This window comes from Oncorhynchus gorbuscha, linkage group LG07 (assembly GCF_021184085.1).
Source record: "Oncorhynchus gorbuscha isolate QuinsamMale2020 ecotype Even-year linkage group LG07, OgorEven_v1.0, whole genome shotgun sequence".
Lineage (NCBI taxonomy): Eukaryota > Metazoa > Chordata > Actinopteri > Salmoniformes > Salmonidae > Oncorhynchus > Oncorhynchus gorbuscha.
Window position 1 is genome coordinate 21,224,620 of NC_060179.1, and position 16,749 is coordinate 21,241,368.

General features: G+C 41.0%; 1 protein-coding gene across 1 annotated transcript in view; it reads left to right on the top strand.

The window, feature by feature from the left end:
* Nucleotides 1–3,214: 3,214 nt before the first annotated feature.
* The window catches only part of LOC124039618 (laminin subunit alpha-1-like), a 76,595-nt gene continuing 63,060 nt past the window's right edge, over nt 3,215–16,749 (top strand). The window contains exons 1-3 of the mRNA XM_046355777.1: nt 3,215–3,430; nt 13,046–13,216; nt 13,422–13,534. Coding sequence (XP_046211733.1) covers nt 3,370–3,430; nt 13,046–13,216; nt 13,422–13,534 — 345 coding nt within the window. The 5' untranslated portion in view covers nt 3,215–3,369. The remainder of the gene's footprint in view (nt 3,431–13,045; nt 13,217–13,421; nt 13,535–16,749) is intronic.

The following is a 16,749-nucleotide window of genomic DNA, read 5'->3' on the forward strand; positions in this document are numbered from 1 at the left end:
CACTGAGCCAATCACGGCGCAACCAGAGAACATTACCAACCCCTACGCTCCGTATTTTCCACTGGATGCCCCACCACCACAGAAAGCACTGAGCTAGGCTGAAACACCTGCATTTTGGAGCAGCCTTACACAAGAAATCAAAAAAGAGACCCTGTTTGTATGCGGCTTTATTAACTCAAAGATATATATTTTTTATTGTTAGCAAACTGATTTGTGACACATATTAATGCCAAAATAGCAGGCAAAACAGGCAACAAAAAATGTATATATACAATATGAAATAACACATATAGAATTGTAGTAACCAAAAAAGTGTTAAACCAAATGTATTTTATATTCTTCAATGTAGCCACCCTTTGCCTTGTTGACAGCTTTGCACACTCTTGGCATTCTCTCAACCAGCTTCACCTGGAATGATTTCCAAAAGTCTTGAAGGAGTTCCCACATATACTGAGCACTTGTTGACTGTTTTTCCTTCACTTTGCAGTCCAACTCATCCCAAACCATCTCAATTGGGTTTAGGTCGGGTGATTGTGGAGGCCAGGTCATCTGATGTAGCACCATCACTCTCCTTGGCCAAATAGCACTTACACAGCGTGGAGGTGTGTTTTGGGTTATTGTCCTGTTGAAAAACAAATGATAGTCCCACTAAGCGCAAACCAGATGGGATGGCGTATCGCTGCAGAATGCTGTAGTAGTCATGCTGGTTAAGTGTGTTTTCAATTCTAAATAAATAATTGACAGTGTCACAAGCAAAGCACCCCCACACCATCACACCTCCTCCTCCATGATTCCACTCATGCAGAGATCATCCGTTCACCTACTCTGCGTCTCACAAAAACCAACCGAAACCAAAAATCTTAAATTTGGACTCATCAGTGTTATTTCATACTGTTATTTCATACTGTACATATACATGTATTAATGCCAAAATAGCTGTTTTGCATGCTATTTTGGCATTAATACATGTCACATCTCAGTTTGCAAAAAATAATTAAAAAATATATTTTATTTAATAAAGCCGCATATAAACCGTATCTCTTTTTTGCTTTCTTGAGTAAGGTAAGCTCCAAAATGTAGGTGTTTCTGCCTAGCTCGGTGCTTTCTGTGGTGGTGGGGCAGCCAGTGGAAAATATAGCAAAGGGTGGCTACTTTGAAGAATCTCAAACACAAAAAATATATATATATTTTATATACTTTTTTGGTTGCTACATGATTCCATATGTGTTATTTCATAGTTTTGATGTTTTCACTATTATTCTGCAATGTAGAAAATAGTCAAAATAAAGAAAAACCCTTGTATGAGTAGCTGTGCCCAAACTTTTGACTGGTACTGTATGTACTATATTTCTTTGTTTACCTCTGCCCCACCTTCCCTGAATGACGGGTCTCCACTGGCATCACTCAAACCTTCCATCTGGGTTCCCCAAGTATCTTCACACAAGAGATACCTGGTGGTTATATTAGGCAAGCTGGTGAAACTTCATTAATGCCATAACTCTATACGGGAGTTTCAACCCACAATTCAATGTCAATTCCATTGTTGGTTCAATGTAATTTAATTGAAATTACATGCAAACAATGTTGATTCAACCAGTGTGTGCCCGGTGGGATCACCTTCCTGTACCCATATCTCTATTAGTGTTGACTGCTACTGTCCTGATCTATACACACCTAAACCATTATCATTTCCAGGAATCGGTGTTAGCATAGGAATAGCATGCTAGCAGAAACCCATAGAGTTTCCAGTCATTGTGCAAATGCTAGTTAGCAGTTAGCAAACTACTTCTAACTTCCTTCATACTGGACACAGAGTCATAAAAATGCTATTCACGAGTTCATCTGACTCTGGGGAAATAGATACAGGGCCATTGTCAAAATAGGTCATGTTTGTGCTTTACAGGCTCATTAGACAGGGATGGTGACAGCAATAATTTCTCTACTCACTGTCCATGCACAGAGGGAAAAGAGGACATTGTCACATATGTGATTATCTGTATGATGAAAAATCATGTCTGTTATGTCTCTGTCATCCAGTGTTATCATGCATGGCATTGGCATTTATCAATAAGTCACTGAAGTCATTCATTCTCCAAAAAGGGTGTGAGGACATTGTCACATAAAACATTGCAGAGATACTTTCTATAAAATCCTGCCCCCCTTTTGCCCTCAGAACAGCCTTAATTCACTGGGGCATGGACTCTATGTTGTCTCCAATACTTCCCACTGTTGTGCTAAGTTGGCTGGATGTTATTTGGGTGGTGGACCCAGCAGCATTGCAGTTCTTGACACATTAAAACCGGTGTGCCTGGCACCTACTACCATACCCTATTCAAAGGCACTTACATTTTTCGTCTTCCTAATGTTATGTGCACTCAGTCTAGGTTCTTATGTCAACAACAGAATGTTTCAACTGCCCCAGATACTTTATTGTGTGAATAGATACGAAGCAAAAACGTAGTTGTGGAACTATTTTAGTAGTGGAGATAAGAGGTGAGTTCTGCCCCCATACAATATGAAATGCTTCAAGTTGAAGAAAAGCCCTATAGAAACACAAATCATCATCATAAAATCTGTAGCTCTTAGTGATACGTCATGTAAGAGTCCTGACTATTCACACTGCTGGTCTCTTGTATTACTGCAGTAGTGTTGGCCCTATTATCATTCCCATATATATATTCATTGTGTCCACATGAGGGCAGTAATACACACACCCCTGACCCAAAAATGAGGCCCTCTAGGAATTATATCATAATTGGTAAAGTAGCTAAATGGATCAAACTTTCATTTCGCTAACAGTTTTTAATATCCAGAATTATAAATGGCTTAGTTTTGTTTCTCTTTGTTGATAACATTATGCAATTAATCTGGAAGACATGTTTGATACAAACAGAAGCCTTTATTACATAAACTTTGTACAGTTAATTGTGGTTATTGAATGCCCTAAATAATGGTGACTCAATGATGCTTTCCATTCCAGTTTCATTATCATGCTTCAATATTTACATGGGCTGTTGTTCGTGGTTGCAGAATTCTACCACCTGGTACTGTATACTAAAGGCCTGCTTCTATGTAGTTGACCCAGTGTTTCCTTCGGCTTGTATAGAGGTTAAAGGCCTACTCTTTTAAAGTTGTGCAATTTGGTCACACCCCTCTGCTCCTCACCAAATGGTGCGGTCCAGCCAGCGACTTTGTAGCGGGACAGAATGAAAAAGTTGAGACAAAAGTTAGCTGAATGAATGAGAGGAGAGATAAAAAGACAAAAAGACAACAACTTTAGTCTATAATTTCCTGTAAACATTAGAAAATATATTCCTAACGTATTATTGGAGATATTTATTAGAACCCAACCCAAATGTGTTGAGAAAGATGAAGCTCTTCTGTGCAATTGTGCTGCTATGGGCATCCTCCGCGGACTGCCAGCAAAGAGGTGAGCTGGAAATAATCATTTTCCATTTGACTGCATTTTGACTAAATGTTCATTCAGCACGAGGTCTCAGTGCATCCGAGGCAAAGCATTTTGTAATTATTTATGCAATGTAATGAATATGCACTTTAATTAATGCAAAACATGAGTGGAGGATTAGAAATAGTAACGTCATACTTTGTTTTATTGATGGCTATAATACACTTTGAGTAGGCCTAATGACTATTTTACTGTTATTTACATTTGACAGAATAAATCATATGTATTGCATAAATTGAGTCAAAAGTAATAGGCCTAACTATGGGGTGTTGGTGTTGAAATTGGACACTTGTGGCATAATAATTCAGCCATTAAGTTTATAATTTACAAACAGGAGCTTTCTAAGTAATTAGAAATTCGTCTCCCCATTTTAATATACAACATGTTGCATCACCAGTAACCTACTATCACTGGCCAATCTACGTGATAGTTACTTTGTTAAACCGTTAACATTATTAGTTTTCTCACCTACTCTCCTTTCATTCCTAACGGTCTTTGCTCAAGAGGTTCACATGACAGAAATTCCAGGCCATTGTCATTGAAATGAATGACAATGGCTGACGCCTCTTTCTCCAAAGCATAGTCATGCTAACATGCTCGGGTCGCCCTCAAGCCCGAATTCAATGCCTCTAATTGCAATAACAATCATGTCATCAGTAGAAAATGTTTGAGGTGCAGTTTTGTGGGTTCAAATAGACCAGAGTTCATTACATGCCCTCTTGGTTTGTCTTTTTTGTGTGTATATGTTTGTGTTACTTGAAATCAAAATCAGATTTTGATGCACTGTTAAACTTTTCGCCATTCTAGTGAACACATATAAGAAACACACTTTTAATTGATCTGCATGAATACTTGAGAACTTGAGTAATTGCTTGCTTTTAGAAGAATTCTGGGCAATTCCATGGTAAAGGAATTATGATAAGAATTTAAAATGTATACCAAACCAAAACCATTGACTTCAAAGTTTAACAAACCATTTAACTCTATGCACAAACATTTGACAAAAACCTATTTACAGGAGGAACTGTGCAGATACAAAGTTCAGTAACAGAAAGAAACTGAGGGAAGTTTTACCATTATTCTTGGTGATGGTGGAAAAAATGTATACATATTGGGATATCATTTTTATGGTATATCGTTTCGTATAGTTTTGACAGTATCATAATGTTATTTTTACGCTAGTTTGCTGTACATGCACCAAAACCGCAGTATTTTCCTTCATAGCTTGTTCTCCATCTTCTTTGTAAATAGGGACCCAATTTGTTTTCAGCCCTTTTATTTCCATGACTGATCAACACTTGTTTGCTCATGGTTCTCTCTTGTCCCTCTGCAGCAGACATATGGTGAGCAATATGTTTGGAACATTGAATCGCAATAAAATCACAGTATGGAATCGCAATACATATAGAATCATAAGAATCGTGAGAATCGCAATACATATTGTATTCTCACCTAAGTATCGTGAAAATATGGTATCGTGGGGTCCTTGGCTATTCTCAGCCCTAGTTATTCTGTTACCAAACTTTGCATCTGCACAGATTTTCCAGTAAATGTTTTCTTTGTATTATTTACTGTGTAAATTGTTCAATGTTGTAATTGGACATAGAGTTGTATGGTTTGTTACACTTTGAAATCAGTGGTTTTTGTTTGGCCTACATTTTAAAGTGAAAAAGTTTGAGTAATTCCAGAAACGGTGGAATTTCCTTTCTCCAAAGCCATTGGAGAAGCTTGTACCTACTTGTTGGCCTTACCATGTTGGGGGATCTCCAAATGCAACAAATATATCTATTATATTTATTTAACACGTCAAACAAATTCAAAGCAAATGTGTCAATCCCATTTGCTCCCAGCATGAAGAGTGAAATCTCATTAGAGCTCATAACATTAGGTGGTGTTAACACTCTGGTACAATAATATGCAAGGGTTCCCAAATGGAATCCAAACCAGCTTTACCATACCAATAGGATTTCTCACCTGCGATTTTTATGTGACACTGTGAAAGACAGAGACCCAGTGAAGAGGGCAACAGAACCAAGATGGGTCATAATCATTAATATACCAAATAGAAGAAAATGGACTGAAACAGGGATGGACTACCTGAACTTGTCCAATAAGAAACCACTTGTTTTTGCTACAGTGTGATCTAATGAATGATACCTTGAGTCGAGCTGTGCTACATAACACTGTTCTCTCTGGGAAATGATCAACCATTTTGGTAGCAGAAAACAGTGCCAGGGGGTCCATTTTGCATAATTATTACCCTGCACCCGAGAGAAAGAATTGATTTACACTCAAAGCACCACACCACTGTGGGATTTTGACTGTAGCTAAAGCCTCATTTTAAGACAGTGACTTTTACACCTCCAAAGTGAACTCATCATTATATCGAGCCAGGTGTGTCTGGATCCAGCTATAGTATCTGTGTCTGGACCACAGTAGGGCGTGGTGGATGGGTTGGCACTATAGTAATGACAGAGCTCTCTCTTTAGGATGCCCTCTGGCTATAGGTCTACCATCACACCGAAGGGGGGAAGTTGGAGGAGGACAGTTGTAAAAATGATAGCTAGAGGATTTGTAGTGCACCCGGGAATTAGTACTGTAAACATGCATACGATTATAAGTTACCAAGAGTGGCGTACTGAAGTTCCTTTTTGTTTTAGGCCCATTTAAGAACATGCCGACTTCAATTCTGAGACATGTTATTTGTGTGGACACATTCAGGCGTGTAGTTTGTTCATGCCCCTCTATTCCCATTTTGTAACAGTACTTGGGTTATTTTTTTCCTGAAATACCACCGAAATGCCACTTGATTTGATATCAATTATTTACAATCTATCTTTGTACAAATAAGATTCAAGTTTACAACCAGCAGCTATATATCTTATATTACAAGGCTGCTCCGTATCTCTACATTTATTATTACACCTCTACTCTCCAATACAGAGATTAGTCATCTGAGTCACACTGTGACTGCATATCTTATCGGTCAACCGCATTGTTGAAACTCCATTGTTCTGATTGTGTCACCTTCTTTAGTTGCTATCAGTCCACACTCCCATCTGATTACGTTTAGTAGGGGCCTATTAGGATTCAAGGTGGTTTGAGGAAGCACTGCAAATAATGAGAGATTCTGAAGATAGAGAGTTTTTGTGATTATCTTCTCACCTTTGAGTGGCTCTGAGTAGCTGGAATGGAGTGAGTGACGTGTTGGATCCACTCAGTCGCCTACCTCCTGGTTTAGTGTCAGAGGTACTGGGTGTTATAACATTAGTACATACACCTTGATAATGGTTCATAAGACGATACGCTTACATTGTGTCCTCAGCTGAGTGTGTGTGTGTGTGTGCGTGTGTGTGTCGTAGCTCATAAAAAGGTTAGATATTAGTGTGGAAAAAGCCACGGGGGGTTGGAAATCAACATCACCAATCTCTCCTGATCTAGAAAGGAATCACGTTCATGACCTGTGGTTAATTATTAAAGGGAAAGTTTGACTTATAAACTTTCAACAAAGTCACAAGCAGATTTGGTAATGCAGACAAGCATTTTAACCCGACTGGGGTGGAAGGCAATGTAGTAAGGTGCTAGTAAGGTGTTTTCAAATGGTTATTGAAGTACTTAGTATGATTGTGTGCCATCCTCCAACCTTTTTCTCCAAACTTTCGAGCATTGATTCTAACTGAAGGGCTTTTGAAGGCTATTTTGAAGGGCTTTTGAAGCCCTGTTCCACTGGATGTCATAAGGTGAATGCACCAATTTGTAAGTCGCTCTGGATAAGAGCGTCTGCTAAATGACTTAAATGTAAATGTAAATGTAAGGCTAGCATAAGCTGAATCCCATTGACTGTGGGGGGAGGGTTACTCGAAATAGTACAAACAGGAACATTCCAACCAAACTCTCTGGAGATGAACCAAACACCCTCAAATAGACACTTTTACTAATATATGTGCCACACAGAGAATGCATCGATCAGTTCAATCAATTCACAATCACTCTCATCCTATTTACACAACATTCTCTGCATAACCCGAGTCCGCTAAGCGCTGAGTAATGCTACCTGAACTGCTAAACGGTAGTTGGCTAATAGGCTTGGGCTGTATCCAGATTTTTATATCGTCATACTGTCCTTCTCTCATCCCGGGATTTACATTATTACTGGCATAGCACACAAGGGGGCGCTTGCCTCTATTACTAGAATGCTAACAAAATTAGCACAAACTAATAGCAAAATCACATAGATGATGTTGGCTAAATGCTAACGAGCAAAAACGACCATAAACTAATTGTAAAGATAGGCAAATTCATCTCATTAAGTTATACAAGCCTAACTAGTAGCTACCGAATGTCATTTTTGGTGAGTGGACATTTAGAAGAGAAAGTGAACGAGAGAAATTGTACATAATATGAACAAAGTTGTGATGCATGCATGTGTACATGGAGCAGAGGGGAGAAGAACGGAGTATAAATCACTTATTGTAGAAAGGACAGGGGGGAAAAACTAATCCAGAGCTCTTTGACTTTCAAACACAGCAGAAAGCCGGCAAACATTTAGAAATGAATTGCATACGTGTAACTTCATCACCTCATGTGAGCAATGGACTCACCAGCTCCCTCTTTCTGCCGTTGTGCTATATACAAACAAAAGCATGACTGGCTCAACTGTTCTGGGGAACTACGGTAAGCTTAATAATGTAAGATATGTGACAAGTGAAATGGAGAACGTAATCTGCTTTGTCTTCTAACATATTGCACAAGTTGACAGCAGGTATTAACTTAATGTAATGAACTTCGTCTGTTGTTTGTAGAGAGTCAGACCGAAATGCAGCGTGTAGGTTACTCAAGACTTTTAATGAAGAATAATGCGGTACATGAGATAACTGAAAATACGAAAACAACAAATGAGTGAAACAAATACAGCCTATCTGGTGACTAACACTAAGACAGGTACAATCACCCACGAAATACAACGCGCACTCAGGCTGCCTAAATACGGTTCCCAATCCGAGACAACGAGAATCAGCTGACTCCAATTAGGAATCGCCTCAGGCAGCCAAGCCTAACTAGACACACCCCTACTAAACACACTCCTAATTAATACAAACCCCAATACGAAATACAACATATAAACCCATGTCACACCCTGGCCTACCCCAACATATAACAAAAACACAAGATACAATGACCAAGGCGTGACACTTAAAAAGTAGCTATAAATATTCACATTTGTTGAAAAACTTCAAAAACTCGTTTTGACGGTATTGAAAAACCATCCTGTGTCTTTTTCCAAAAACCTTGGTATACAGTATATATATTTCTTAATGTATTTTTTTTAACCTTAATTTAACTAGGCAAGTCAGTTAAGAACAAATTCTATTTACAATGACTGCCTACTCTGGCCAAACCCGGGCGACGCTGGGCCAATTGTGCGCCGCCCTATCGGACTCCTAATCATGGCTGCTTGTGGTACAGTCTGGATTTGAACCAGTGTCTGTCGTGACTCCTCTAGTGTTGAGATGCAGTGCCTTAGACCGCTTCGCCATTCAGGAGCCTCCAAATATACCACCAAAGTATATTGGCTAACATCTTCAGCCATGTCCAGCATTTTTATCTTATTGACCCAGATGCTATCTATCAGTGATTGAGCTGTTGAAACGTTAGTCTTTTGTGTTCAGTGACAGTGGCATTCCAAAGATGTTCGCAGTTTAGCCCCCTGGTAATCCTGGGTAAAGCCATAGAGATAGATAGAGGACTCTAGTGCCAAAAAGTCCATTTTAGCATGAGCAGCGCCATTGAGGACTTTCATGTTGAAATAGTCAACTGGGTGGGACTTCCTAATTCCATCCAGGTCACCAGGAGGGATCAGCCAATGAATTATACTAGTGAGGAAACATTCCATAACTGCAGGTAATATCGCCAACCTTGGTTTTATAACTGATCAAACAACACACTCTAGGTGGCTGTGTGCACCATCATAGAAGTAGTAGAAGAAGTGAATGGACTACTTCAGGATGGACATGGCCTCAATGGCACAGCCCATGCTCTCACTGACGCCATAATGGGACAGTTACAAAGTCTATGTGTAAGGCTGATATGATGACCTCTGACTTTTGGGGAGCTGCCCAGGTCCAGGCCAGTCAATCACAGGACGTTGTTGTCCAAACATTGGCCAGGCCTCACTGACTGACTGATGTCCTTTTCACTCTACTGAGCCGAGCCTAGCTGTATCATGCTGGCCTGGTTATGCACTCACCATAGTTGCTGGAACTGGTGCTGGAAAGGACCATGTATGATGTATATACTGTATAAATTGAATGGTTATTTGGCTGATGCTTTTATCCAAAGCAACACAGTCAGTAATGTGGGGATCAAACCTCACACCTCTGATGTTGAGAGCACATTGGTCAAACCAACAGACCAATCAGATCCAATGTATGCCCAATTTTAGTTTACATCACATGATATCAAGCGGAGACCAAAACTGTAATTTAACAAGCAAAGCTGTCTCATATGTTATGTCAGATAAGCGGATTAAGAGGCTAATATTTTTTGTAAATGTATTTATAAAGCCCTTTTTACATCAGCCAATGTACAAAGTGCTATACAGAAACCCAGCCTAAAACCGCAAACAGCAAGCAATGCAGATGTACAAGCACGGTAGCTAGGAAAACTCCCTAGAAAGGCAGGAACCTAGGAAGAAACCTAGAGTGGAACCAGGCTCTGAGGGGTGACCAGTCCTCTTCTGGCTGTGCCTGGTTGAGATTATATCAGAACATGGCCAAGATGTTCAAATTTTCATAGATGACCAGCATGGTCAAATAATAATCACAGTGGTTGTAGAGGGTGCAACATGTCAGCACCTCAGGAGTAAATGTCAGTTGGATTTTCATAGTCAAGCATTCAGAGTTAGAGACAGCAGGTGCGGTAGAGAGAGAGAGTCGAAAACAGAAGGTCTGGGACAGGCAGCACGTCCGGTGTACAGGTCAAGGTTCCATAGCCGCAGGCAGAACAGTTGAAACTGGAGCAGCAACATGACCAGGTGGACTGGGGCCAGCAAGTAGTCATCAAGCCAGGAAGTCTTGAGGCAAATTCCCAGGGCTCAGGTCCTCTGGGAGGGGAGGGATAGAGAGAGAATTAGAGGGAGCATACTTAAATTCCCACTAGACACCAGATAAGACAGGAGAAATACTCCAGATATAACAGACTGACCCTAACCCCCCGACACATAAACTATTGCAGCATAAATACTGGAGGCTGAGACAGGAGAGGTCGGAAGACACTGTGACCCCGTCCGACGATACCCCCGGACAGGGCCAACCAGGCAGGATATAATAAGACACCCAGTACGTGATCAACAGTTCAAAAGAGGATTAAAGCCCATAATTATAGAAAAATAAACACAAGTAGAACAAGGACGCTAGCTTGGCTTTGATTTCATTTTCCACAATATGGCAACGTTCATTATGGAGCCAAGATTACGCACACAGATGACTAAAAGCATCCCCAATATAAAGGAGCCCCAGCTAATAGACTTAACAATCCTGAAATTACCACAAATTACCACATCTATGTGTGACAGCATTGCCTGACTATGTGTCAGTCAGCTTAGTAGCACTGATTAGCAGGGACAGGCAGTGTGCCGTTACATCACGACTAGGTGGTGATTTATTGATGAAATGCCAGGACCTGACTGACTGTCCCTGTCCACAACCAGTTGCTGTGTGTCAATAACATACCACCCATGTGGTGTGTTGATTCAGCTGACCAGGGCTGTCACTGTGTCACTTACCTTCACACAGCTATCGGCACCTGGTTTGATCATGTCGAAGCTAGGTACTGTTAAATAGCCCTCTTGGGATTGGGTCCACCATGAGCCAAAATAATAAGTAATGTGTTTCACTTTCACAGGATCAAATCCATTGAGATTTAAGATTTGGCTTTGAGGATGACTTAAAATCAATAAACATAATTGATTTCCAAACTATGAAAACATTGTGAGTTTGGTGGTCAGAGAACACGGTTGAGGTTTCTTTCTATCCCAGGATAGTTTCTAAGATTAAATCAAGTTATTTTTTAAGGCAAGCTGTGGTAAAAGCATTATAACAACCAGCCTTTAATGAATAGTAGTCATGAACTGGATAATTGCTTTCCAATCCATTCTCCCTGGGTGTCCCCTTTCCAGCCCACAGAGCACAGGGGTCAAGCCTCTCTTTCAATGAGAAATCAGCAGCCACCGAGCGACCAACAGATAGACAAACAGACAAACAGTCTGTCAGTCAGTTATACCGGTTTCACACTGTCTTGCAGAGCCGAACCGTACGGTACTGGCTCATATGTTGAAAATGGATTGATCCCAATGGTCACTACTGATAAGTGGGTCTGCCTCCAAGACATGCTACCACTGGTCTGGTCAGATGTCTCATTGCTGCTATGTCATTAGGCTAAAGACTTCATCCCCCAGCTTCCTTATCTCTTGAGCCTCTGAAGTGCTCATCAGTGTTCTCGTCAGTGTTCTCAGGAATGCTTTGGGGCCATTCAATTCAATAGGATTAAGTCATAGGCCAAGCTAACAAGGTTCCCCTCGAAATCTTCCATATCTTTTAGATCAGGTATGGCGCCTTTGATGGGGGTGGGGGCCACAAAAAAATTAACTCATCATGAGGGTCTGCAGTGGCTCGCGGGTCTGCTTACCCACACCCATAACCACACATGCAGTCAGAGCTATCTCTATCTTATTGGTGGCCCTAAGTTGAAATTTTGTTTGAGATGACACTTGATTTGACTTCTTTGAGGATCTGCTCAGAAACATCTAGTTTATTAACTATTAATAAACAGTGTAAGCATAATTTGTTAATATATTCATTAGCATTAGTAAACACATGTATAAACCATTTATAAATCATGACCAGCAGGCCTTTAATTTGTATACCAAAGGTTAACAAATTATAAAAAGACAAGCATCTTATAAGCACACCGTCAAAAACATTTTTATTCAGTGTAGAATTTCATCTGTTAGCATAAGCCTCCTGAAGTCTCTGTTAGGAGACAGAGATGGAGAGATGTTTTGGGACAAAGGCCTTGAAGCCCAGAGGGCATTGTTGGTAATTATAACAGCAGCCCACAGCTGCCCACACCACCCATCAATAGACTCCAGCCTTTGTCAATTTCCTCGACCTGACCATTTTACCTATCAATGGTCCATGTAAACATGTGGGTGGAGAGTGGGGGGATGGGGGGGATAGGGGTGTGTTTGGAAGGGGGGGTGCTCCTCAAAGACATGCCTTGCAGATGGGTGTAGATTGGGGGTGGGAAATAGGGAGGTGTTGGAAGGGAGATATACAACTACTCTTTTTTTTTTGGGGGGGGGTGTAATGTGTGTGCTTATCTAAGTGGCTATAATAATAATAAGTGGCTCTGGATAAGACTGTCTACTAAATTATATTAAATAATGTGTAAGTATGAAGGAGTGTTTTCTAGTGTGTGCATGCTTATGTGAATAGACAGACCATGTACTCTGTCATACCCTGTCTCTGTGTGCAGATAGATGCATGTCATGGTCTGAAACCCCATCTCTATCTCTGCCAGGTCTCTTCCCTGCCATCCTCAACCTGGCCAGTAATGCAGAGATCACCACCAATGCCACCTGTGGAGAGACTGAGCCAGAGATGTACTGTAAGCTGGTGGAACACGTACCAGGACGACGCATCCGCAACTCCCAGTGTCGAACCTGTAATGCCCAGAGTCAAAACCCCAAAGGTATGGGAGTCGAGAGCCTCTAAGTATGCATAGGGGAGGGCTGGGGAGGAGAGTCTGGGGTTTTACTGTTATGCCTGCTGGCAAGCTCTCCAGACAGTTTGACTTTCCACAGTCTCACTGTCGTTGAGTCATCTGTCTGAAGTACAGTGCTCCAGGTGTGGATTTGTGGTATTTATGTTCTTGCTATTCTCTTGATATTATGCAGAGCAACATCCAATCACCAATGCTATTGACGGCACCAATGGGTGGTGGCAGAGCCCAAGCATAAAAAATGGCCGCCAGTTCCACTTGGTGACCATCACTCTGGATTTACGACAGGTAGGAATTCTGAGGACTGCTATGTTGCTGCTTTTACACTGCACCTCTTTCTTTAGCTACATGGTGAGAACACACACACTCTAAATTGTGCCTTCCGGTATTATACTTAGGCTAAAGTATGTATTCCATTCCACTGAGCCATTTACTTTATGTTCGTATCGTTAACTTGTATTATTTCTTATTGTTGTTACGTTGTCGAGAAGGAACCTGCACGTCAGCATGTCGTTGGACGGTGTGTTTACCATGTGTATCCTATACATACGACTAATAAAACGTGGGTGCTGCTGATAAACAAATGTTGGGGGGGAGGGGGCTATGTCTGGATGGCCTCTTTTTTTTTAATGCCTCTTTTTTTCTCACATTCTCTCTCTTTCTCTCTACCAAAGGGGAAGGGGGGCAGGACTGAGCTGAGCCAGCTACTTTAAAAAAAATCCTGTTTCAACAGGCACTCGAAACAAGACCCTCTTTCATCGAGCCACCACACACACACCATAGTAGTCGGCTGTGATGGTCCTGTCTTTTAACCAACCTGTTTCAGAGGTGCTATATAATGCTAAGATGTGGACCCTCCCCACTTCCTCTTGGGAATTCCAGCGACGTATATTGACCTTGGGAATGCACATGTGGAACTAATTTGGATGTAGACATCCCAGTAATTGCTTTCATGTGAAAATACACTCTTCAAAGTGTGCGTGTGTGTAGCCATTCACCGACCTTTCAGCGCTCTGTCTGCCTAGATTACACGTCATGCTCCATCTAGATTTAGCCTCAATTTTGATACGAGGGCTGGGAATTGCCAGAGACCTGACGATATAATATTAACACATATTGCTCACCATATGTTCCCTGCGGAGGGACAAAAGAGAGCCATGAGGAAATGAGTTTTGATCAGTTATGTGAATATATGTGCTGGTGTAAATATAAGTGCTGAAATGGTCTCCCTATTTAAAAAGAAGATAGAGAACACGATATGAAGGGAAAAGACTGGAGTTTTGGTGCAGATACAGCCGGGTAGCGCAAGAAATAATACAGAAATATTGTCAAAAATAGTATCTCCATATGTAACTGTATCGATTTTTCCCCCCACCACTATAGGCTACCTCAACAGGCTTAACATTTGAGATGCGATGTTTATCCACTGCTTAGCAATGGAGGAGATGAAAATGGAATACACAGGTTCCCGTCCACCCATCAATATTTGTTTTTCATTTTTGCCAGTGGTGATGAGAATACAGCTCGGAGCCAGTCACTTTAATCTAGCGCGTTAGATTCAAAATGAGCGTTTGGGACTACTCCGCAGTAAACGTACACTTATCTCCACATTTCATTTGCAACCGCAGAAGATTCCATTTCCTTCCCCTCGAGAGTTATCGGGGAAAAATTGTGAAGACACATGCAGAAACAGGGAAAATCAAAGGCTGAGAGAAGTTGGGATTACAGGTCGATGTTTCATTAACATTCCCAGTGTGATTCCTGACGTGTGATAACTTTGATATGGTAATGTAATTATACAGTATGTTCTATCGTTGCTACCAAAGAGAGTTGTCAAGACACTGAGATATGTTAGTAGTGAGTGATGGAAATGTATCTGGTGCTGAATACACAGTAGAGGCCAAATAATTCAAGATGTTACATTATCATACAACAATAATTGAATATTATCACACTAGATCAAACAAACATTTGTATTAAGTTAATAAAAGCAAAACCAAGCGTGTCATGACAATAAATCGACATTATAAATAGCAGACGTCAAAAAGAGCATAATACCCCAACTGGTAAACCAACTGAAAATGACTCAAACTTCTCAAAACCTGAGCAAAGATAAACATCTACATGGAAAATATTAGCTTGTCATTGGGAGCTTTGTTTGACTGATTCATTATCCCTCTAAAAACCTCAAGATTTAGCCTAGCTAGCCCTCTCCTCTGAGGAGCTGAGATACTTTCTCTCCAACTAACTGCTATATCGCCATACCGAAGTATTCACATGGGAGAACACTGATTCTCATAACTGAAGCCCTAAGAAATAATAGCATTATATCTAGGCTATTTCTTCCTTTATTAAATTCTCTGTTTGAAAGAGTGTTTAAATTAAGTTTACAGTGCCACAATGTAAATATATTCTTATATAAGCTATAGTATGTTGCACATATGTTCTATGTTAAGTGAAATGTCTGTATTTTCACTTATTTGATGAAGACATGTGTTTTTGGTTCGGTAACAGTGGCATCCATCTTGATAAAAACCCTCAGTGTGGTGCCTGGCAGACAGTACTTGTATTGACCAGTATCCACAGGAGTCCAAACCTGACAGGATACAGTGTCAAAGTGTCAGGATTTAGATGGGCTAATCTGCCTGTGGATGCCATTCCAGCACATCACATACAAGCACACGCACGCACGCACGCACGCACGCACGCACGCACGCACGCACGCACGCACGCACGCACGCACACACACACACACACACACACACACACACACACACACACACACACACACACACACACACACACACACACACACACACACACACACACACACAACCAAGCTCTTTATCCAATTAACAGGCCCCAGTCAAACAAACAGAGGGGAAACCATTTGGAGCTCTCATCCTGTGGGCCCCCCAGGAGAGAGAGGGAGAGGGGCAAATGCAGACGCTGCTGTCCAAACAGCCCCCGTTCCCACTGCCCAGCTGTGTTGGCCCACAGATGTCACTTTATTGTCATTGTCATTCATGCTCCCTATCGCAAATCCCTCCTTTGCCCTTCTAGATAATTTTTCACTTTACGGCGACAATGTCGCCACCGTCCACCACAATAGCCATCGTAATTTAAAGAGAATTTCCCCTCTCTGATACAAAAACTCAAAGCAAACATACTATTTTGGAGAACTCTCCAATTTCTCTGCTCGGAAGAATTAATGCCATTAAAATGGTCTTCCCCAAACTGACCCTCTGACAAAATACGTTAGAAAACACCTCCCAGCATTTGAGAATGCTAAACCTTCCATGTTTGACGGATGCATAAAAATATGCCCCACCTCAGATAAACTGATATCGCGTCTATATGATGCTTTTCAACCTGCAAGGCCCTAGCTTGCATGGTTATTGGTGTGGAATTTTAGGATCCTCTCTGAAGTTTTGGAGACTTCAATAGCTAATCTTGTTGTTTTGGAAAAGGAGGGAAGCGCCCTCTATGTCAACATGTTAACT